The sequence below is a fragment of the Fusarium odoratissimum genome (assembly GCF_000260195.1).
Source record: "Fusarium odoratissimum NRRL 54006 unplaced genomic scaffold supercont1.1, whole genome shotgun sequence".
Lineage (NCBI taxonomy): Eukaryota > Fungi > Ascomycota > Sordariomycetes > Hypocreales > Nectriaceae > Fusarium > Fusarium odoratissimum.
Window position 1 is genome coordinate 4,417,766 of NW_022158687.1, and position 22,511 is coordinate 4,440,276.

Below are 22,511 nucleotides of genomic sequence, written 5' to 3' on the forward strand. Positions count from 1 at the left end.
CACGAGAGTGACATGGAATTCGGTCTAGGACAGATGCGAAGATGTGGTAAGCACTTAGGTTGAGTGTACGAATATGGGCCAGTCCTAAGCCGCTTGAGTTGCCTTCATGTTCATGGAAAGGCCAAACTTGTCCTTTTCTTCTGTCTCTTCTCAAAAAGATACCACCAATAATTATACCCACTTGGGAGAGATAATGGAGTTATGGGTGTTTCAATGCTATCCGCTCATGGTTGATTGCTGAGAATGTTGTCGGTAGACGTGTAGAGCAGTGTGTAGGCACGACATAGTAAGCTCGATCATGGCTGGTGCTCGGAACTTCTGGTCCGCATATTTCTCAGTTATTTATGACAAATGAATCATATTCCCGAGGTGCATGAACCAAAAACGAGACAAGTGATGCGGGCAACATCGCTCAATAGACCCATTCTTGACTTATATGATACCAAGAGGTTCGAGTGTGCTGCATGTCAAGCCCCTCACTCGAAAACGTCGAGACATACTTGGCTGTCTTTGATAAACCAAATGGGGTTTACCGTATTTACCGAGATACAATCTCGATTGCTCGACTGACTATCGTTCGAGAGTCGACAGATCAGCTTTGCACTTTACCTCGAGACTTTAGACTGACAAATTGGTCCCGGGTAGGTAAGTAAAAGCAGCATATACTGATACCAGCCAATCATACCTGACCAAGAGTTGCCAATGATCAGAGGGTTCATCATTCCCGGAACATTCCCCATGTCAGGCCATGAGGCGTTTCGTTTCTCGGAGCGCTCCGACCTGGCATGAAGCGAGACATGAGGCGAGACAAGACCGTGTGGCTTATCCAGATGCGGATCTAGACGGCGACCTCACATAAGCATTCCGAGTTATGAACGCCGGTAACCCGTAGAACCTGGCATAGCCCGACGACCCGAGAGTTGGCGAAAACCAAGGTCGTTGCTCACCGGTAGAGGTTTCGTTTGACGTCGGGACTTCAACGGCGATGCCGAGATGCCAACCGCTGGTATTGATTGAATGATCTAGAAGACCCCTGGTTCATTGTGCAGGGCGGAGGTTTAGCGTCATGAGATCGGATTGAGTGCGGCATGGCGTTTACACAATTGAACATTGTTATGCCGCTTTGACCGCAGAACGCCGCCATCATTGCCGCTGCTTTTGGAAGCTTGTCACGGCATTCTGCGGCATAATTGAGCTTTACTTTATATTTAAGATACTATGTGCTGCCATGCCCTTTCAGGACTCTCGCGGGTGATATAGGGGCATAAATCGCTGGAGATGGAGAGCGAGTGATTGTTTGTCCGCCTGGTTTGCCATCTATCGTAGCTCTGCTCGAAAGACACTTTGATGATGGCACGTATTGCATTACAACAAGAGATTGGGGTTTTGCTTCCGGGGCAGCCGATACTCAGCTCTGTAATATTAGCAATCAGATGCTCAATTCACTCGAATATTGACAAAGATTGTCCCAGAAACATCTCTCATTGTAGCATATCCTCGGAGTTATCTACTTTACAGACAGTTTCGTTTGAATTTGAAGCCCATTCGGCGACTCGGGCATAGTTCGGTGACTGTCTGCGCCGGACGAGTTCGGAAGAAACTGACATCATCTACCGTCATGCAAGAAAACGGTACACTCGGCCATGAAAATTTGTTTGCCATTTATATACGTCAGGATAAGTAAGAGGGGATCTGAGATACTCATCAATTACAGAAAACACCATTTACTCGCATATCGCAAACTTCACGAATTTATCACGACACTAGTACATCAACCTCACCTCACGTTTACGACATCTTCCAAGTACTGAAACTCAGCATCCTCTCAGTTGACCCACCCTGGATTTAAACCACGCTGCAACCCACCTCGTTCGGTTTCTTATCATACCACCTTCGCCCTGAAAACAAAACACCGTAAACTATTGCGCCCTGAGAGAAATCCCATCTCTACAAATTTGCCGCCTCTCCCACGACCGTCTTTCCCCTCAATTCCAGTCCAACCCAAATCGCAATCATGAAGATTCTTACAAAGGAAGAAGAGGAGGCGCACTACTCAGCTGTCGTCAAGGGCGGTCTCATCGGAGGTAGTCTCGGTCTCGCTGTTGGTGTTGGAGGTGTCATGTTTGCTTCAAGGCGATACCCTGCTTTCCGCGGCCTCACAATCCCCTTCAGAACGTTTCTCGTCACATCCGCCGGCACATTTGGCGCCATTATCAACGCCGATCGCTGGTCCATGGATTTTCAGAAGAAGCAGAATCCCATGAACTTTTACGAAGACCAGACCCAGCGCGCCCAGCAGATTGTTCGCGAGAATCAGACGACCTGGGAGCGCTTTATGGAGTACGGCAAGGAGAACCGCTACTCTATCGTATTTGTCTCATGGCTCGCATCCATGGGTGTCGCATTCGCGCTCGTGAGCCGTTCACCCATGAATACAGCCAACAAGGTCGTACAGGCCCGTGTCTATGCTCAGGGTCTGACCCTCGCTGTTCTCATCATCTCAGCTGTCTTTGAGATGAACGACGCTAAGAAGGGTGAGGGTCGCTGGCAGACCGTAATGGTCGTCGATCCCGAGGACCCCGAACACAAGCGACTTATTGAGAAGAAGATCCATAAGGAGGAGTATGAGGGCCAAGACCTCTGGAAGGGTAAGTCGCACTTGAGATCTTGCAGAAAACATTATGTGACTAACTGGGTTGATAGATATGGTCGCTGCTGAGGAGCGACGCTTGGCCGCTAAGAAGCAAGCTGAGAACAAGGCTTAAAATAAACATGTTATCTTCTTATAACGACAAAAACAACTCAATGAAAACCATTCCTCGATACACATTACCCTAAAACTCATCATTAATACTACGCCGAGCACAAGTCGACAACCACAGGAGGAAATCGGAAATTGTATATACCAACAAACCGAAATTTCATGAGTCGATGAGCTGGGATGGAAAGGAAGCGGCTATTATCGATTGGGATAGTCATTGAAACAAAACTGCCCTCTGTTTTGTCTTTTCTATGCGCATAGAGCGGGTGGGATGGTTCCTTGGAGTTACAACCTCTTAAAATTGGCCCGGAACGTTCTTGGTTGGGGTTTGAATTGCATCCAATGTATCATATGTAGCCATGACAGCAAGAATTGAGCAAGCATCTTTATCTCAAGCGTATATACAAGGACATATGAAGATGACCCAGCATCTCATTCTTCTAGACTAAGTTAACAAAGATCTGCACCACCGACTCCCTGCTAGCCCTCTTTTGAAGGGTCCAGTTACCTTCCCAGAACAACAAACTGATTATCAAGCACACTAATATATCCAAAGGAACTGCATTAGCTCATATCTCTAAACCTCGATAGTAAAATGGCTGATTTGCGAATAATATGCATGCACAGCTAGCTCTAACAGCATAACATCGCCATACACCTCGCTTCCATCGAAACCTCCAATGACAATGAGGCGGCTATCATACAGCACTGTCCCGTGATAGCCACGGCCTGAAGGTGCTTTACCGTAGACCCGGCGTCTATCCCATGTCATTGTAACCAGGTTCAAAAGCAGGACATCATTCGAGTATTCGCTTCCGTCGTGGCCTCCAATGACAAAAAGATAGGAGCCGACTATTGTGGCCGTATGTGATAAACGGCGGAAAGCAACGGGGATAGGGACTGCTCTCCATAACTGGGCGTCAACGTCGTAAACCCATACATCGTCGAAACATTCGCCGCCATCAGAGCCTCCAAAAATGATGAGTTTGCTGCCCACCATGTTGGCAGTGTGGTAGCCCCTTGCCTTGGGACGATAGTCTTTTGACCCAGGGCTTGACTTATCTGAACTTGACACTAACCGCCATGACATTTTGTTGACATCAGCAACATCTAACCGCCAGATATCATTCAGAGCTCGGACCCCATCGCCGCCGCCGAATACGTATATACCATTCTTGTACAGACAAGCAGTATGCGCTCTCCGCTTCGACGGCATCTTATCTCCTATAATACGGGGCTTTGTCCACCGGAAGTTTGTCGTATCCAAAACATAGACATCGTTATAATACTCCGGGCCGTCACCTCCGCCAAACACGATGAGTTTCTTGCCTACGGCAGTACATGTCATGGCTCTCAGAGGAACAGGTATATCACCAACGACATAAGGTATAGACCAGTGGAAAGAATCGGCATCCAGCACGTAGAGATCGTTGAAGCATGTTCTTGAGTCACAGCCGCCGAATACATAAACGTTCGAGCCAATGATTGTTGTTGTGTGTGCTCGTAATGAGGTGTGAGGAGCGCCCGACACAGGTGCCTTGGACCAGTACATGCCAGATGCTGGAGCCACGTCGACGTTTGGAGCGGTCCGGGGATCTGGAAGCGACGGGAACGCTGTGTACTCGTCTTGTGATATGCGAGATCTATGCGATGCATACCGAGCGGTCGCTTGTGCAGTCGTTCGGCTCGTTATGGCAGATGTCGACCGTGAAGCGGTTGGTCGCCGATTATGTCGATCTCCCTCACTTGAGGCATCGCCAGCGCTGGTTGAGATTGAATGCGGCGGTTTGTGGGCTGCTCTCGAGGTAGAAGCTCCTTGCGGGGCGGTCTGTGATGCGGATTGAGAGCGCTGCCGGATAGAAAGATCGGAAGGCTTTCGACGATTTGCTTGTATGCTTTTGCTGGCAAGATGACCTGGTGTATGGCTTCTGGGTAAGGGCATCTGATCGCTAGACTCGTCATCATCGTCGGAATCGTCGTCGACAAAGGTCGGCCGTGTGGCTGTGGGGGCCGGAGCAGGCGATCGTTGTTGTTGTTGTTGTTGTTGTTGTTGTTGTTGTTGTTGTTGCTGTTGTTGAATGCTCTTTGCCTTGAGATGCGACTTATCGGGGGACCTCCTCGGATCCGCCATGACTGCGTAGGTTCTTCTTCATTGCCTACCTAGACAAGGCGTTGAGCTTGTGACTTGAACCGGTCGAGGTGGGGGAAAGGTGGAATGAGTGAGAGCAGTGAAGGGGGCAAAAAGGAACGAACAATATGCAATTAAAAACAGGCAGCTGAAGCCAAAGCCAATTGGCGATTTGCCAAGGGCGCAAAGAGAAGGGAGGGGCAGGCGAGCCGGTGATGGTGATAGTATGTAAATGATGTCGAAGGGTAGGGATCGTGCAACGTTGGAGCTGGGGTTGAGTCGAGTATCGTCTCGAGTCGAAGTACCTGAGTACCTCCTAGCTTTGTTGTCGTTGATTCTGGAACGCTTTTAGCGAGGCCCGGCCCCTGTGACCAAGTGCGGAGATGAGGCTCTCAGGCGTCTAACGTACCTGATACATTCGACCTCTCACTGACCTCATAGCACATAAGACCTAGAAATACGGAGTAGACCTTAGGGAATTTAGTGCAGTTTTAGTTTACACCATCATATCGAGGTTTTTTTCCCTATGCACTTGAAAGTCGATCTCGGTTTTGACGACTGATCTTTTCATCAGCTGGCACTGAACGAGCACTGTCAAAAAACAATCACTCATTAATTTGTGTATAGTAGTGCAAGAGGTAAGCTAATTTTCCTCACGTACTGTAACAGCGAGAAAAACATTTGCACTTCTTTCTCTCTTTTCCTCTCTCTCTTACACTCACTCACTCCCCTCATAAATCTTTTACTTATTCTTCATAGCGAATTTATGAACTCATAATTTTCTTTCAACACATGCATTGTCCCAGAGACTGACCATTATCAGCCGTTTTTGCCATGAGTGAGCAACACGACGCTCAGATGGGTGGCGTCTCCCCAGGCAATGCGCATGCAGAACTTGCAGCTGGTGCCAGCAATGTTACAACCTCGACAAAGGATGAAGAGCGGGCTTCGAAGAGACTTAAGGTTAACGATTCGATCCCGTCTCAGTCTGCTCCAGGAGAGTATTTGCACGATGCACCCGCTCCTAAGGAGAATGAACAATCCACAAATGGCGATAAGGAGAATGAGGTCCCGAGGCCAAAGCCGGACCCCAAGACTGAGTACGTTGATGGACGCAGCAAAGGAGTTGCTCCTATCAAGAAAGAGTGAGAAGCCCACCGTAGATCCGTTCTAGAGACACACTGACAAATCAAAGGTATCTTGTAGACATGTCAACTCAGAAAGATGCGTCCAACGATGCTGTGAACGACGATGACGCAGCTGAGGCACGCGGTACTGCCGAAGGGAATGCTGAGAATGGCGATCGAAAGCCAGGCAAGGGCAAGAAAGAAAAGAAGAAGAAGGGCCAGAACACAGAGCGCGATTTTGGCAAATTTGACGATGCCTTTCGTCTTTGCAACAGTCGAGCCTTCTATCCCGAGTTTTCTCCCAGAGAATGCAAGTTTGGTGACCGATGCAGACTCTGCCATGATATTCGAAAGTATCTTGAGGAAGGACGCCGAGGTGATGTTGAGACTTTCGAAGGCAAATGCCCCGTGTTCGAGGCTCATGGCCACTGTCCTTCAGGCTGGAAGTGCCGCTTTGTTAAGAGCCACATGGAGGAAATCGAGCACGAGGACGGCCGAAAAGAGTTGGTGCTCATAAGCACTTCAGCAAATGGCGGCGAGAACGGTGAGCCTAAAGATGAAGGATCCGAGGAGCAGCGACCTGCTATTTTCAACGTCGTCAGCATGGATAAGAAGATTGACCTCAACCGCAAGCGGACTGACTTTACGCGATCTGACCAGTACATCACTTGGCTCAATAAGGAAGCTAAGCTGAGTGAGGAGTTTATGAATCGTCGCAAGAATCAGTCCACCGAGGGTATCGAAGATCTACGCGCCCGCTTCGTCGACCCCCCTTTTAAGCCTTCTGAGAAGCGCCGACTCTATTTCGGCCAAGAGACCCCAACCCTGGCACCTCTCACCACCCAAGGAAACTTGCCCTTCCGTCGACTCTGCGTCGAGCTTGGAGCCCAGCTCACATACTCGGAGATGGCATTGAGTATGCCTCTCATCCAGGGAACGAAGGCTGACTGGACACTTCTAAAGGTTCATGAGTCAGAGCTTTCACCCCCCCAATTTAACCCAGGCTCTGTCCCCATCTTTGATGACTACGACCACTCCAAGGATATCAAGTTTGGTGCCCAGATCTCCGGAAACAACCACTGGGTTGTTACCAAGGCTGCTGACGTCCTGAATCGTTATTGCCCTCACCTTCGCCTCATCGATTTGAACTGCGGTTGTCCGATTGATATGGTCTTCAAGTCTGGCGGTGGATCTGCGCTTCTCGAAAACTCAGGCAAGTTGGAACGTATGATTCGAGGCATGAACGCTGTGTCAGGGGAGGTCCCTATCACTGCCAAGATCCGCACTGGGATCCGAAACTCCCGTCCTACGGCCACTCAGCTTATTGGAAAACTGGCTTTTGGTGCACGAGAGCACCGAGAACGACTTGGTGCTCCTGGATGTGCGGCCCTGACTCTTCATGGACGCAGCCGTGAGCAGCGATACACCAAGAAGGCCGACTGGGGCTACATCAGCGAGTGCGCCGCGCTCATCAAGACTTACAACAAGCAGAAGGACACTCTGACTGACACCATCGCTGAGCCCGATGCCAGCAGCCTCCCTAACGCCAAGGATGGCCGCATGTACTTCCTCGGCAACGGTGACTGCTACTCGCACACCGAGTACTATGAGCACATTGAAAAGGCTCGTGTCGATACTGTCATGATTGGCCGTGGTGCCCTCATCAAGCCTTGGCTCTTTGAGGAGATTGAGAAGGGCCAGTACCTCGACAAGTCATCTAGCGAGCGTCTCCGCTACATCGAGAAGTTTGTGCGCTATGGCCTTGACGCCTGGGGTTCTGATGAGCTCGGCATTGGATTCACTCGCCGTTTCCTTCTCGAGTGGCTCAGTTTTACGCACCGCTACGTCCCTATTGGTTTGTTAGAGTATCTCCCACCTTGCCTCAATGACCGACCTCCTAAGTACGAGGGGAGAGATGAGATGGAAACGCTTATGGCGTCCAACAACTTCAGGGACTGGATCAAAATCAGGTATGCTTATACTTTTGTGGCGCAATACACAACGGGTTTGCTTTCTTGGGTCGGTATGCTAACTGGCCACTTACAGCGAGATGTTCCTTGGCCCCGTCCACCCAACGTTCAAGTTCCAGCCCAAGCACAAGTCCAACGCGTACGAGGCTGAGGGTTAAACAACGATTAAACAATAGAGCATTGAACAGGCGAGCGGCGCAGAGGGGGCCTTGTAAAGAATTGTTTGAGGCGAAAAAGGTCGATTTTTGGTACGCATATTTGCTATCTAGGCACCTAGGCGAAGATAACCACAGGGCATGGATGACTGATGTCTTTATGACGGGCCCAAGAAGGAGGTCCTATTTGCAGGGGAAAACGGGGATGTAAACCCGAAACTTGTGTCATAACGGAAAAGTCTGGTCTAGTATCGATCAGATAAATGTACAGAGAACAACTCCAAGTGTATTTCGACTCGGTGCAAACTGTTATGAGAACTGTTAATGTCAAAATTAACAATGGTCTCCCAGTCGTCCAGAGGTTTAGCACTCCCGGATACGGAACCCCGACTTATATTCAAATTTTGCTGCTATTGTTGTTTCGAAGTTCTACCTACGCGGTTCATGAATTTATGCTGAGCCCTCTAGGATTTGCATATGCTTGACCAAAATCGACGCACGAGCATTGACACCGAACAGACTCATAATAAAGAAACGCCATTCAAGTTTCATTCAATGACTTAACAAGTGAAAATATATAGATGTATCTTTGTGGGAGTTATGCTTCCCCAGGTATCGCAAGACATGACGAAACCATTCGAACGCTAGGAACTAATATGTGTGTGAAACCCACCAAACAACTCCGTGATGACTTTTGTAATCCAATCACCAATGCACCCTTGCAATATCCGAGACAGAATCGTACAGCTGTCGTCTTTATATGTGATTATCGACGCTTCCAATGTGGCTGACAGCATTCTAGGAGTAGAAGTGGCTCCTCTGCATGCCGTCAGCAGAAGCGTACTCGTTCTTCCCATCCTCGGGGCGGGCAATTGAGCTGGTTAGGGAGTTTGTACGGCTGCTCTCGCTAGGCGCAGCCTTGATCTTCTTGGGCTCTTGTGCCGGGCGCTTGATGACTTCGAGGTAGGTAGATGGAAGATAGCCTTGGCGGCCGTCGCGGGATCGGCACTGCCACCACTCGCTGGGATTACCTGAGGGATCGTTTTTACTTAGGACGGCAACAAGGTCACCCTTTCTCGCCTCGAGCTCCATGCCTGTGTTAGGCTGAGGGAGGAAGTCGAAGGTGAGTCGGCAAAACTCAAGCTTAGCAGGGTCGACCGGCTGCTGTGATTCCATGGCCTGGGCCTGAAGACGCTTCTGCTCCTGCTCTTGTGAGGCAGCAAGCGTCCTTATCATCTTTGACATTAGATAAGGAATGCCAAAGGCGGCCAGGACAAAGAACAGTAAAGGCTTCTTGCTAGCCTTCGCAGGAAGTGGGTTACCATCTGGTCCAACGCTCCGACCTTCGAAGCGTGCAAATGCAGCTGGTGTGAGGGCAGTCGCATCGGCAGGCGGCGGTCGACCAGTAAGCTTGGCAATCAATGTGCGAATCCAGCGCATCAATGTGAAGATGCCCAGCACGGAGCCCAGAGTATCCCTCAGATTACCAAATTGTTCAGCGACAGAGACCATGGCTAAGAACTGTTAGTTGACTCTCCAGCCTGAACCATCACACTAAAGAACTTACCAAAGAAGCTGGAGTGAGTAGCCATGTAGGTACTCTCAAGCATCTGGGCGAAGCCTCCAAAGGCCGTGACAATACCCTCGAGCATTTGGAAGGTAGCCTGAGTGCTGTTGTTGAAGGTGTTGGTCAAGCTGTTTTGGTCGCCAGGCATTCCCATGCCACCGCCGTACATACCGCCGCCCATGCCACCATACATGCCTCCTCCGTAGCCACCGTATCCTCCACCGTACATGCTACCGTAGCCACTCATGCCGCCCATACCACCCATGCCAAACCGCGAGTAGGGGCTAGAATAGGGTGACGAGTACGCGCCACCCATTGAGCTATACGGTGAGGAATTCATCCTGCTGTAATTGGCAGCGTTCTGGTTGACGGTTGATGTGAGAGAAGAAGGTCGATTAGGAAGCGGAGGGGCAGAAGACGAATCGGTGATCGATGTTGTAGTTCCGGACGCAACTGACGGCGAGATAGGCGATGTCGCTAGAGTATAGTGAGCAGGAAGGCGCTTTAACGCGGGGAGTCAGGAGAAGGTGATTGGCAGAAGACATGGAAAAGGAGATAGTAAGAGAGAAGAATTGATGAATGCGACTTACCAGCAGTCGCAGCCGCGCCAGGCTGCTCCCAGGGCTTGGGTGGAGAGGCCATGATATTGTCTTGTTATCGCAAGGAGGAAGGGTTCAGAAGCCGGGTTCGGAGAATGGACTACCGACAAACGGTATCACAGTGTCAGAATTCGAGTCGTCTAATTATTGAGCCTCCTAGTAAAGCAGACTTGTCTTGGTCGTTGGCCACTCCTCGTGACGTTTGGTGGTGGACCTCGGAAAGTGTACCGGACGCAAGATCGGAGACTGACTCCGTGATTATATGCAGCCCCCAGTTAGCGTAACCGCGGCGCGCGGGGACAACGGAGTTGCCTCGGGATACGGGGAAAAGAGCGGCCGAGACAGAGATATGATAAGATTGAGAGGGTCGCTATCTCTCGAGAATTAGAGACGCGCAAAAATTGCGATGGTGACAGGCGCGGGCGTGGAGGTGATGAGAAGGAGGAGGGAGACGAGATTGTCGCAGAGGAAAAGCCGAGAAAGATGGAGTTGATTAGAGATAAAAATTAGTGGGGCCTCACTTAACCTAGGCTAGACTTGAGAGGCGCATTCAAGTTTAAAAGGGAAGAAAAATCCGGGGGCGAATGGGACCGAACAAGAGGCCAGACCTCGGCTGACTAGGCCCCGCCGACTCTCATCGTTCTTGCCTTTTTGAGGCAATACGACTCGTGAAGAGGGGTGTTTGCCTTTTGAGATTTTGATGATGTTTGATGGTCTGATACTTGGTACCTATACTTGGGCATTTCGTTGATGAGTCTACGAGTATAGCATTCCTTCAGATACAATAGCTCGTGAATGCTAGTTGAGTCATCAATTGATGCTCCTTTTATCGCCTATGTCACTATAATCAACCCGTTTTCCGTTGGTCGTTGTAGCCGGCCATAGGTAAGTTTCCATGTGACGCTGATGCTTTCCGGTTTCGCCACAGACAATCGGCTTTACAGGCGACTTGCTTCCAAGGACTAGTAATTTAACCTTACGTCAATCTCAGCCGCCATCCTGCCAGCTTACCCTATGACATATAATAAGAACAGAATGAATGAACAAACTGCCAAATCAAGCCATGATGAGTGTGTAAAGACATACATAGTACACATATACCTTTACTGTCTGTCTTACTCGCTTGTAATACTTTTCGGTGTTCTAGTGCTTCTAGCCTTGAAGAGCGAGTTGCTCCTATGGTGAATGCCTTGATCCTACCATAGGTACATTATATATCGTCACATTCGGGCTACTTCATGGAAGATTGTATGACGAGAGGATTATATATGTATATGTACATCTATGAAAAATAAACAGAAAATCCAGGAAAGCCTGTTCTAGATTTCAAACCGAGTTCTGAAACATAATGAAAACAATTACCCAAACCAGCTTGTTGAACTACCTAAAGAAGAGCTATCGAGGGCCAATCATGATTCAATAGAAACTCAACTATAACAACAACAACAACAACACAACACACACCATGGTTGAAAAGCGACCACCAAGTCCTGGCTTCATCTCTAATCCATTCATCAAAAAAAGAAATCTCGAATGGACTCTCGACTCACCATCGCCCTCACAGCCACCAACAACTGCTGACATAGAATCTGGATCAGCCACTGTAGAGGACCATCTCTCGCATTTCAAAGCGCACCTCTCTAGCCATATATTAAGCCAATCGCCACTATCAATATCATCGTATAGCTCACTATACACCGAAAACTTTGGAAGCTCTGCAGGTGCTCATTTCGTCATTCATCAACATGACCACCCAATTGCTGGCACGCACTATGACCTCCGTCTTCAGATCAATGAGACCAGCAGCGCCAGCTGGGCGATCATGTACGGACCCCCGGGCGACCCTCAGAGCATACGGTTGAATCGAAACGCGACAGAGACGCGAATTCATTGTCTATGGGTACGGAGTCTTTCTCTTTACAGGAGAAAAGAATTAATATTTAAACAGAATCACCTCATAGAGACTGCCTCAACCTCGACTGGCTCACTTCTCATTTGGGATACGGGAACATATAGCATCCTCCCCCGTCAAAGCAAGCATGCCCCAGCGACTGATCCGTCCTCTCCAACGTCCTCACCAGGTCCATCTTTCGCGCCAACACAGCAAGCTCTTCTGCACGCCGCTTTTCAGAACCGCAAGATCCGCATTCGACTGCACGGATCGCGCTTACCTGATCCATATGTCCTGAACCTTCGTTTAACCAGGTCAGAAGATGTGGCCGGCAGAGCAAGGAGCGGAAGAACATCTCGGAAACGACGACGTCGTCATGCCCAGACGGAGACGCAACCTGAGACGAGTGGTGATGATAGTGAGAGTGATGAAAGTGAGGATGTCCCTTCAAACACTGATGCGGGAACCAACGCAGACAATCTTTCCGCCATGGAACGTGAGATACGTGAGCTTGAAGATGAAGAGGTCCGAAGAACAAATGCATATCCAGGGGCTTCCAACACCATCGGTAGTGTACATCAACGACGATGGTATCTTTCACTTGATCGCCCGGCTTGTGGGTTTGTGGAACAAAGAACCAAGAACCGTTCAGTTTGGGAACTGGAAGACGGTACGGAGACCAAAAACAAACAGAGCGACAATGGACGCTTGCCATACCCATTCCACGTCCGGGGGCCAGATCATGAGCGTAGTGTATTAACAGGACGGCTAGGAGCTGATATTCTCCAAGACGAGGGCGTGGATAAATTTATTCAACGTCAAGGTTGGAAGCCAGTGCTGAAATGATACTCCCCGGGAAAAAAAAAAAAAAAAAAAAAAAAAAAGACATGCGCAGTGTCTGAACAGACTATCAAAATTTATTGTGTAGACTACATAATACCTAGGCTTGTGCCACGTTCCCATTTTCCCATCCGAGTGCATGGCTGTATAGCTCGTCTACCTTGATACCTGGCGGAGATCATATCCCGTAGACTGGCCAGGACGACCACCTCGCCATAATCCCATGTAAATCAATCCGTCTCAACCAGACTCATCAAACGCCATCCCATGCTTGCTAAATCGCGGATCCACATGTCTGTGAAGACCGAATCACACCCAACCCTGTCACTGCAGAAACAAAGAAAAAACATACTTTTGAAATAGCAGTATTATACCCCCTTTCAGCACGTCTTGAAGCCTAACTTTTGGGCTCCACCAGAGTCGGAGCAATTCGCCTCTTCTTGGGCTCCTTGCCGTCTTCCTTTTCGCCTTCACTGGCATCGCGCTTAGTGCCCGCACTGCCTGTGGTACTTCGAGGAGTCTCAGGAGGTGTTGTGAGCGGAACACCAGTCACCTTGCCAGAATTTGCTGCTGCAATGCCTGGAACATTGCCAGAAATCAGAGGTGGATTGGTAACTACACCAGCTGCGGGCACAGTGCTGGCCTGTGTAGTGATAGTCGCAATTGAAGACGTTGAATTCGATCTCGCAGGAGATGAGGGACGTTGAGAAATAAGTGAAGCAGACGGGGGGGGCGAAGGGGCAGTGAAAGAGCTCGCCGAGTTGCGATGGTGGTGATGCGAGCCGTTAGGAAAGGGTGAAGGCGGAGCAAACGCGGTCGTTGGGGTAGGCATGGGAGTGCTTTGATTAGACGAGGTCCCTGTTTGCGACTTGGGCGGACCGACTTCACCCTTGTAGACTTCACCCAGTTCTCCAGGTGCAAAGGATAGTGTTGAGCAGAATCCATCAGAAGACGAGATCATTAAAGTCAGACCATCGCTTGACCTAGTAGTTTTGTTAGTCAATCTACACAGTTGATTGGTGATAGGAACTCCAGCATACCATGCAAGGTCAGTAAAGGTAGCGCAATGAAGATTGCTGACAACACAGATAGGGGTCTTTTGCTGAGTATCGTAAAGTAGGACCGAGTCTTGTGTAGCCACTGCGTAGACCATGCGATAAGGCAGGGAAAAGGCAGGCTTTGGGCCTGGTGTAGCCGAAGCCGTATCTGAACCCGATGTCTTTGCGTCTGATGTGGTTGAGGGTGGAGGAGGTGGATCCATGACAGAAGGAGCTGGGGATGGCTTCGAAAGAGGTTCTGGAAGGGATGGAATAGGCTCCTCTGAAGATGATGTGTCAATGGTTATATTGCGCGTGACAGGAGGAGACTGTCGCAGTGTGTAGAATATAGGAGAACATTTTACCACGACCGAGGGCTTCTTGTGGCCCGGCAAATGGGCAATTGGGGGTTTGTTAATACCACCACGCGTGTAAATATAGACCGTGTTAATCACTTCATAAGTAGGTTTCGCGTCTCTTTCAGCCTGGTGTTGGTTTTGGTACTGTCCCGATGGAGTTAATAGCAAGCTGCCATCTGGTGTAAATGTGAGTCGTCGGAAAAAGGACGTGAGCGTCTCATTGGCATAGAGGTTCGCATTCTTCATTCCCAACCCGCTGCTCAACGTTGACGATGGTTTCGGAGAGGGGTCCATAGGCATGACGGCCGGCAAAGGCATAGATGGCGCTGGCGATACAGATCGCCGAGAAGAGAACGAAGATCGACGGCTATGGCTAACGACGCTGGGAGGGTTCATGGGAAGCGCGAAAGAAGTAGGCGTGCCGGGTGCAGAAGGCACAGGTGATCCGATAGAAGGCGCAGAATCGAGAACAGCAAGCGAAGAGCGATGGCCAAAGTCGGGAGGAGCAGGACTGCTCGAGGAGATTCGCCGAGGAGGAAGATCGGCCTTGATATGGCTGGCAAGTCGAGGAGTCTTGTCGTCTTGGCTGAGGGTGTATTGCCCATCCTTGGTTTTTAGAGAGTAAATATGAACTGATCGATCGGAGGACTGCGTCGCGATGTACTCGTTGAGGGGATCCCATGTGACGCCCTGCACATAATGGCTGTGCTCGGCGATCTGGCGCACGAGTGTTCCTGTTTCCTGTGTTAGAAGCTGACGGTTATCGGGTCGTTGACAGTCGTCTGCTGACCTGTCTGAGCGTTGTAGATTCGTGCTATATTATCCATGCTGCCGATGATGAAGTACACTCCGTCAGGAGACCAGGCTAAGTCATAGATCTCCGCGCCACTAGATCGACACATATGCTTTGCCCTCCATGACTCTTTATCTTCCGGGGCATCGGATCCGAATGCTGTTTGGGGTGTTTCGCTTGGTACCCAGAGGATCACATTGCCATCGTCGCCCGCAGAGGCTAGAAGCTCGCCTGAAAATGAAGCTGTGAGCAGAGTAAATTCTGAAAGCGGATGGGAGAGCCTTACCCTTGGGCGCCCAACGAACAACATTAACGGCTTGGTTGTGCTTTGATAGGGTTGAAAGGTACTCGACCTTACGGTCCTCCCCATCAACCTGAACCCTCCATATTCTGATATGATTATCACCACCAGCCGTGGCTAAACGTCCCTTTCCAGACGGCTCGAAGTGGGCGGAGTAAACGGGGGCATTCTGGTCATGCCAATTGATGATTAGAGGAGCAGCTTTCATCGTGTTGATATGTTTAGGTGATCAAACGAGGGTAGAAGCTGCATAAGTGAGGTAGGGAGACGCCCCTTTGAGGCTGTGGGAGAAGAGACTGAAGAGCTCTGTGGCTCCCACGATCGAATACGAACGAGATCAACGGTCGAAGATGATAAGATGACGCGAACCTAGAGTGGATATGCAAAGAAGAAAAGAAGGCGAAAGTGGACTCTGGATAATTGTTCGAGGTTATCGGCAGTGATGTGAATTGGCACGGTAGTGCCAAAAGTAGAGTAACAACGGGCGAGTTTGATGGTGGAGAGTAGAGCTCCAGGCTGGAGCTGGTGTGGACCTTTGAAAGCCTTTGATTAGACGCCAAGGCAAGCTGTACGGTAGATAACTAGGAGCTACGGAGAACAACAAAGATCGGGAGTCGAAGTTTAGCGTTGCTGATTGATTGGATCTGAGAAATAAAAAGGGAAGAAGGGGGAAACGAAAAAAAGAGAAGAGGAAACGAAGGGGAAGTGAATGGTTGGAAAAGAGGAGCCAAACGGCACGATTGAGGTTTATTCCGGCGATACCTACAAGAAACAGGCCTCGCATCACTTTACTGTCACTGTCACTGCCAATGTCACCGCGACTGTCGCTTTCTTACACTCACGACCATGAGGAACAAGGCACGAGGCACAGGGCGTTTTGGCGTACCTTTAGGCGTGTCGCCAACCTCAGTCGACTAACTAAAATATGCAAGGCGCTGTAGGCGGACGCATTGGATAGTTTTACCCAGTAGAGGTTAAGTTGCGGCGGACGCGCGGGCGATCACACACATGGGGGATGGATCAAATGGATCATATGGATCCAATGAGGAACAACATCCAATTCATAGATGGATGCATGTCACGAGGGGACAACGCACCTCAGTCAGGGCAAGATCTTGTTCCAAGCTGTGCTGTAGCAGTGGGTTATCAGTGGTGGAGGTCCAAGACAGTTGCGCCAAAGCCAAGCGCTAGACCAAGGAATCAGTCGACTCTACCGAGTATCATGGTGCCTATTACCGAGTATTCTTTAGGCCTGTCGTCAGCGTAGTTAAAGTGGTTGTCAGAGCGGCTGCATCGTGTACCAGGGACTCTACTGGGGTTCTATGGACGGTCTATCAGGTGTTGATGACAACTGAGACGGGCGAAGTAACACCAAACGAAATGGGGGCCAAAGCTCATCAGCCCTTAGAGGGGATGAGTTCAGAACACCCAAAACAACCGGTCATCAAAAGGACCAGAAACAAAAGTTAAATGCCTCCTTGGGTCTGTTACCTTGCATGTATCAATGTTCACGTCGACATTGGATAGATATAATGTATGTGGAAACATCCGGAAACCGCCCGCCACTGTTGGCAGCACAGAGGCTCATGTAAAACAAAGGCTCAATCCCGGTTGGTTTCCTTTTACCTACTTGTTGAGTTAGTATATGGCTTTATATCCCATTTGACACTGCTGCCTCTCTTGGAAAGGCATACATATTCTTAAATATGTACCCATGTAATGTAAACAAACGACTTGTTAGGAGCTGATTAGTGAGTTATCACAATGACCCAACTCAAGGTGCTAGCAAGTGGGGAAAAGTCTCGCGGGGAACAAGACATCCAGGTTCAAATAGCCAATCACATTGCTCGTCTTGATCATCTGCATCGCTACCAATGGCCTGAATCTCAATCACTATGGAGACCAGATGGGCTCTTTTCAGCTCTGAGGATTCCGACCACAGAAGGATGGCATGGATATCCGTTCTATTAGACATATAACACTTTGTGTTCCAGATTGTTATTGTACGATCTGAATGAATCCTTGGTACCCATGGCTATTGGGATTGGGGAATGGACCTACAATTTCGCTACCCGTCTACGCCGTTAACGTTATCTTTGTCTTCAGCTGTGTGATAGGATCGTCTATTTATGTATAGGATTAAGTTTGAGACATAAAACATTGGTCAATAAGCTCACCAACACCTCCCTGAATAGGCAGCGTGGCGGCATCTCGAAACCCAGCAGCGGCTTGCTTGATGAGTGTAATATCGGCATCTGCCTAAGCCAACCAGCCACCGTAGTATCCAGATGCCCTTATCTCGGGTTCCTGTGAGACACCAGCAGGATTCCATTCTATGTTCACTAAGGTAGGTGGTTAGCCTTTTCACGGCGCATAAGATTGGTCCAAAAACGAGGATGACTGCTCCATGTTTTGGAGTAAGTGGTTCCCCCCCTATGCTGTTTATAATCAAGAAAATTAACATTATTGATTTGAGTCGACTTGTTAATATGGCTCTCGTAGAAACTTGCTCTCGATGCATCCACCAGCCATACCCCTGACTGTGCCCGTTGTTAAGAATATCTGTGACTTTATGTAGCCTTCGCCAACGCCTAAAGAGTATGTGTTGTCTGTGACACATTGCCCTTGCCAGGTTTCGTGAGATCATCACCACCATCCGAAGCTTCTGCATCCAACGAAACTTTGATTGTGCGGAACTTGCGAATAGGAACTCCTTGAGCGAACAGCTCATCGATTTCTTCCAATGTCTTACCTCCACACTCAGGGATGCAGAACCACGAGAATAATGTCGCCAGGAACGAAGTCACTCCGAATATGAAGCCGACTTTAGACCCAAGGCCAGCATGTGATTGGTCAATGAGGTAGGGAATACTGAAAGCAACAGCCCATTGAATGACAATGTTGAAGACCGCACCCACAGCATATGTGAGATCGCGTAGACCGGTCGTAGGGATCTCTGCGGCTACAACGTGTGAGAGAGGTGCCCATCCTAGGGAAAACCCGATGCCGAAGAGGGTGACGGTCGCAACGATGGCAGACCGAATGCTCTGCGAGGGGTTCTTGACGGTTCCGAGCCCACCCATGGTCATAAGACTGGCTGTCTGAAGGACTGCTCCGGCTGTCATCAAGGGACTGTCGAATCACGTCAGCTGGTGCTGTTACATGTGAGTACTCAGGCAATACTAACACTCGTCCTGTCTTATCAGACAAGAACTGTGTCAAGAAGACGGCAACAATGTTAAGCGCAGAGTTGATGCACGACATAACAAAAGGGTTAACCGAATTCAGACTCTGGATAAAAATTGTGCCATATTTGGAAGCAAAGTTCTGACCCGTGAGTTGAAGAAAGATGTTGACGCCGATTGTGATTAAAGTTCGTTTGAGATTCGCTGAGGTCGTCAGTAAATGTCATATCCCTGATATCGGTAGTTGGCGTTAGCTTACTCCCTCGCCACATGTCCATAAAACTGCCTTTTTTAACAGTGTTGTTGAGGGCATTCTGCATCTCTCGAAATTCGTGCTCGATCTCGTCGTCGGTGTATGCCCCTTGTCGAAGTAGTCGGAGGGACTTGAGAGCGTCATCCTGGCGATCTCGGGTCAATAGCCAACGGGGAGACTGGAAGAATTAGAGAAATTCGGTAGCCATCATTGTAGTCCTCATACCTCAGGGATCCACCACACAGCTACTGCGAGGATAGAAGGAATCACGAAGAAAAGACCATAGGGGATCCTCCAGGAAGCATGCCCCTTGATGTCGCTGGTACCTCGGCAGATAATAGACATGATAAGGCTACCAAACTAGACTAGCCATTAGAGAAATAAAACACCAGGAAGGCAGAGGGGTCTCAGACGAACCAAAAGACCAGACTGATAAGTACCAACGACAAAGCCGCGAGCCTCTGCAGGAACAAGCTCTGACTGTAAAACAGGGACTAAGGCGAGCTCCATTCCGATGTAGACATATGTAATAGTACGACCAGTGATTGCCTGAGTTGGGGTCTTCGACGTAATCAAGATGACTCCGGATATCAAAGCCCAGAAACACATGAGAAACATTGCCAGACGGCGGCCAAAGCGACGGCTGAAGAGGTTACCAAGAACGAGACCAAACACAAAGCCAATAAATTGGATACTGTTCAAGAGGGATAGGAAGACCGTCTCGAGAACGTATGTACCAGTGGCTTCATCGAAGGTTCCGAACTGTCTCTTGAAGAAAGGCATTGCTTGAGTGTTGCTGAAGGCAGACTGGTCCATGCCGAAGTTGAGCTGCGATAAGGCAATCATGCCACAAGCATAGATGAGGCGGCCGTTGAAGCAGGCAAGGAGCCCGCGAGTGCGTTTAGGAGGGGCCATATCTGCCTGTTGCTCAGAGTCTCGGATCATCAAGTTGCTGGCCTGGATGCAACTCTTGGTTTCCGAAGACTGTACATGCTCTTATTTATACATGGTTGCCAATTGTGGCCATAAATTGAAGCTTCTTGTCGTCAGAACTGGACTCGATCACGCGAGATGATCTAGGGCGCGACGGAACATGGTTTTGGATAGTATCCTTGATGTTGGACGGGCATCATTGACGAGTGTAAGTGTCTTCCAAAGGTATGGCTGTGGTTTCAGCTTCGGTTAACTGAACCCGGAACTCGATAGTCGTCCATGTCTGGTAAAGTCAATGGCGTGCTAGGGGTTCCCCGCATTTCGGGGAGTTCGATAGGTTGTTTTGGCGACGCGGATAGGCGGGTCCGTGTATGCCGGGACGGAGATGACGGGTAAAGACGGAGACGGAAGACGTTCGGAGTGGGGCCGATTAGTTCAGTACCGCGCGTTGAGGGCCTCTGGGACTCCTCTTCTCTGGGCCGGCGGCTGATACTGTATGTTATGCCTATGGTAATTGTAGAATGTTTCTGTTTAAGCATTTTCAAAGGTAGATCTATCCTCGTATTGGGATAGATAGACGGAGAAGACGCGGATAGACGGACTTAAGTGGACCTCAAGCACCCTCCATTATCAAGTGTGTATAGCTAGATCCTGTCAACTCCACACTCCAATGAGCTCTCCGTAAACAGTTAATAAGGTAGATAGCCCCGGATTGAGAAACGAAATGTAGATAATTACTCAGAAATTCTCTCTGTTGCTCTACCAGGGCTGTCTCATCAACTTCATAATCTGTAGCCCGTTCTTGAAGCTCAATATGGGTTCCATTCCAACCCGCAAGCAACCCAACTTTCTCGTCATCGTCGCCGATGACCTGGGCTACAGTGACCTCGGATGCTTTGGCTCCGAGATAGCGACTCCAAATCTCGACCGCCTCTCGCAGACTGGTGTGCGACTGACCAATTTCCATACGGCTTCAGCATGCTCCCCAACTAGGAGCATGCTATTCTCCGGAACGGACAACCACATTGCGGGCCTGGGCCAGATGACAGAGCACATGGCGAGGTTCATGGATAAGTATAAAAACAGGCCTGGCTATGAGGGATATCTCAACTTTCGCGTTGCTGCGCTTAGTGAGATTCTTCAAGATGCTGGTTATCATACAATTATGTCTGGAAAATGGTAGGTTGGGAGCAACTTCACAGCCTCAAACCATGACTAAATGTTGTCGCCAGGCACCTCGGAACGACGAATGAGACCTCACCTCACGCGAGAGGTTTCGATAATAGCTATGTCTTCTTATCAGGGTGCTGTAATCACTACAACTATGAACCACAACTCGACGACCCAGCGCACGGGTTCTTCACACCTATGAACGCCGGCAAGTTCTGGATGCAAGACGACAGATTCTTAGATCGAAAAAACCCAGAAGATATCCCCGACGACTTTTACTCGACAACTACCTTTTCTGAAAAGTTAATTGACTACCTGAAAGATCGCAAAGACACTGAACAGCCATTCTTTGCGTATCTACCTTTCACCGCACCCCATTGGCCTCTACAGGCGCCGCGCGAGACAATCGAGAAATATAAGGGTATCTACGACGATGGTCCAGCAGCCTTGCGCAGACGAAGGTTGGCGAATCTCGTTGAACTGGGACTCATCTCTGAAGACACGGAACCAGCACCCATGACAGTCGAACTGTGGGACAAGATGTCGCCCACGGAGAAGGCTGAGTCGGCGAGGAAAATGGAAGTCTATGCCGCTATGGTAGATCTCATAGACGTCAATATCGGCCGCGTGGTGGACTATCTCGACTCTGTTGACGAACTAGACAATACCTTTGTCCTCTTCATGTCGGACAACGGAGCTGAAGGGGCTATGCTCGAAGCTGTTCCCATGATGGGCAGTGTTGGCAGTGTCCCAAGAATCATCAACAAATACTATAACAACTCGATTGATAATATGGGAATGGCAGACTCTTATATCTGGTATGGTCCTGAGTGGGCATGCGCGTCAATGGCGCCATCCAGGGGTTTCAAGACTTGGATCACCGAAGGCGGTATTAGATGTCCATGCCTTGTTCGATATCCTCCTTTCTCGAAGGCTGGCGGATCGCACACCGACTCATTCTGTACAGTCATGGATATTCTACCAACAGTCCTTGACTTGGCGGGTGTGCCCTTACCAGGAAGCAAATTCCGAGGCAGAGACGTGTTCCCCGTTAGGGGCTCCTCGTGGGTGTCGCATCTTGAAGATCAGGCTCCCGCTTTTCACGATGAGGAGAAGGAGATAACTGGTTGGGAGCTGTTCGGTCTTCGAGCTATCAGGGAGGGTCGCTGGAAGGCTTTATATATGACCACACCAAGGGGAAAGGACAAATGGGAGCTATACAACCTGAAGAACGATCCAGGCGAGCTGCACGATCTCGCTGACAACAACCCTGATATCATGGACCGCCTGATTAATTTATGGGAGATCTACTACTCAGAAACAGGAATGTTTGACCCAGGGCATGAGTTCGGTGTCACCAAGATCTAGGAATTCAACAAATATCAGCTGCTTGTTTCGCAAGGATTAGTATTAGAATCACATCACATTCACAGTTATTGGTG

The 22,511-nt window shown here is 49.4% G+C and overlaps 8 protein-coding genes across 14 annotated transcripts; 4 read left to right on the forward strand and 4 right to left on the reverse strand.

Annotated features, from left to right (window-relative positions):
* The first annotated feature begins 780 nt into the window (after positions 1-780).
* Positions 781-5,381, forward strand: FOIG_01536 (uncharacterized protein). The gene is made up of 2 exons (XM_031198493.1): positions 781-2,648; positions 2,704-5,381. Exons 1-2 carry the CDS (start codon positions 2,015-2,017, stop codon positions 2,763-2,765), a joined length of 696 nt encoding a protein of 231 aa, XP_031074260.1. The 5' UTR covers positions 781-2,014; the 3' UTR covers positions 2,766-5,381.
* FOIG_01537 (uncharacterized protein) lies at positions 3,030-5,171 on the reverse strand. Its single transcript, XM_031198494.1, has one exon. It carries the CDS (start codon positions 4,890-4,892, stop codon positions 3,339-3,341), a length of 1,554 nt encoding a protein of 517 aa, XP_031074261.1. The 5' UTR covers positions 4,893-5,171; the 3' UTR covers positions 3,030-3,338.
* A 9-nt stretch (positions 5,382-5,390) lies between the features above and the next one.
* Positions 5,391-8,687, forward strand: FOIG_01538 (tRNA-dihydrouridine synthase 3). Of its 5 annotated transcripts, none has more exons than XM_031198496.1 (4): positions 5,391-5,527; positions 5,649-6,034; positions 6,085-7,986; positions 8,063-8,687. In XM_031198496.1, exons 2-4 carry the CDS (start codon positions 5,724-5,726, stop codon positions 8,142-8,144), a joined length of 2,295 nt encoding a protein of 764 aa, XP_031074263.1. In that variant the 5' UTR covers positions 5,391-5,527; positions 5,649-5,723; the 3' UTR covers positions 8,145-8,687. The 5 variants fall into 5 exon arrangements, with proteins under 5 accessions (XP_031074263.1, XP_031074264.1, XP_031074262.1 ...); XM_031198497.1 differs by having other exon boundaries at positions 5,713-6,034; XM_031198495.1 differs by having other exon boundaries at positions 5,391-6,034.
* Positions 8,179-10,869, reverse strand: FOIG_01539 (uncharacterized protein). Of its 2 annotated transcripts, XM_031198500.1 has the most exons (3): positions 10,299-10,869; positions 9,709-10,185; positions 8,179-9,655 (listed from the first exon to the last, which is right to left on the reverse strand). In XM_031198500.1, exons 1-3 carry the CDS (start codon positions 10,348-10,350, stop codon positions 8,940-8,942), a joined length of 1,245 nt encoding a protein of 414 aa, XP_031074267.1. In that variant the 5' UTR covers positions 10,351-10,869; the 3' UTR covers positions 8,179-8,939. The 2 variants fall into 2 exon arrangements, with proteins under 2 accessions (XP_031074267.1, XP_031074268.1); XM_031198501.1 differs by having other exon boundaries at positions 9,709-10,869.
* An 875-nt stretch (positions 10,870-11,744) lies between these two features.
* FOIG_01540 (uncharacterized protein) lies at positions 11,745-13,598 on the forward strand. Its single transcript, XM_031198502.1, has 2 exons — positions 11,745-12,207; positions 12,256-13,598. Exons 1-2 carry the CDS (start codon positions 11,773-11,775, stop codon positions 13,042-13,044), a joined length of 1,224 nt encoding a protein of 407 aa, XP_031074269.1. The 5' UTR covers positions 11,745-11,772; the 3' UTR covers positions 13,045-13,598.
* On the reverse strand, positions 12,251-16,362 carry FOIG_01541 (chromatin assembly factor 1 subunit B). 2 transcript variants are annotated; one of them, XM_031198503.1, is made up of 4 exons: positions 15,514-16,362; positions 15,225-15,458; positions 14,079-15,168; positions 12,251-14,021 (listed from the first exon to the last, which is right to left on the reverse strand). In XM_031198503.1, the coding sequence occupies exons 1-4, from the start codon at positions 15,734-15,736 to the stop codon at positions 13,436-13,438; spliced, it is 2,133 nt and encodes a 710-aa protein (XP_031074270.1). In that variant the 5' UTR covers positions 15,737-16,362; the 3' UTR covers positions 12,251-13,435. The 2 variants fall into 2 exon arrangements, with proteins under 2 accessions (XP_031074270.1, XP_031074271.1); XM_031198504.1 differs by lacking the exons at positions 15,225-15,458; positions 15,514-16,362 and having other exon boundaries at positions 14,079-15,215.
* A 1,587-nt stretch (positions 16,363-17,949) lies between these two features.
* Positions 17,950-20,137, reverse strand: FOIG_01542 (uncharacterized protein). Its single transcript, XM_031198505.1, has 5 exons — positions 19,384-20,137; positions 19,192-19,326; positions 18,973-19,144; positions 18,716-18,917; positions 17,950-18,660 (listed from the first exon to the last, which is right to left on the reverse strand). Exons 1-5 carry the CDS (start codon positions 19,909-19,911, stop codon positions 18,120-18,122), a joined length of 1,578 nt encoding a protein of 525 aa, XP_031074272.1. The 5' UTR covers positions 19,912-20,137; the 3' UTR covers positions 17,950-18,119.
* Positions 20,138-20,605: 468 nt separating this feature from the next.
* FOIG_01543 (arylsulfatase) lies at positions 20,606-22,502 on the forward strand. Its single transcript, XM_031198506.1, has 2 exons — positions 20,606-21,078; positions 21,132-22,502. The coding sequence occupies exons 1-2, from the start codon at positions 20,714-20,716 to the stop codon at positions 22,435-22,437; spliced, it is 1,671 nt and encodes a 556-aa protein (XP_031074273.1). The 5' UTR covers positions 20,606-20,713; the 3' UTR covers positions 22,438-22,502.
* The last annotated feature ends 9 nt before the right edge of the window (positions 22,503-22,511 follow it).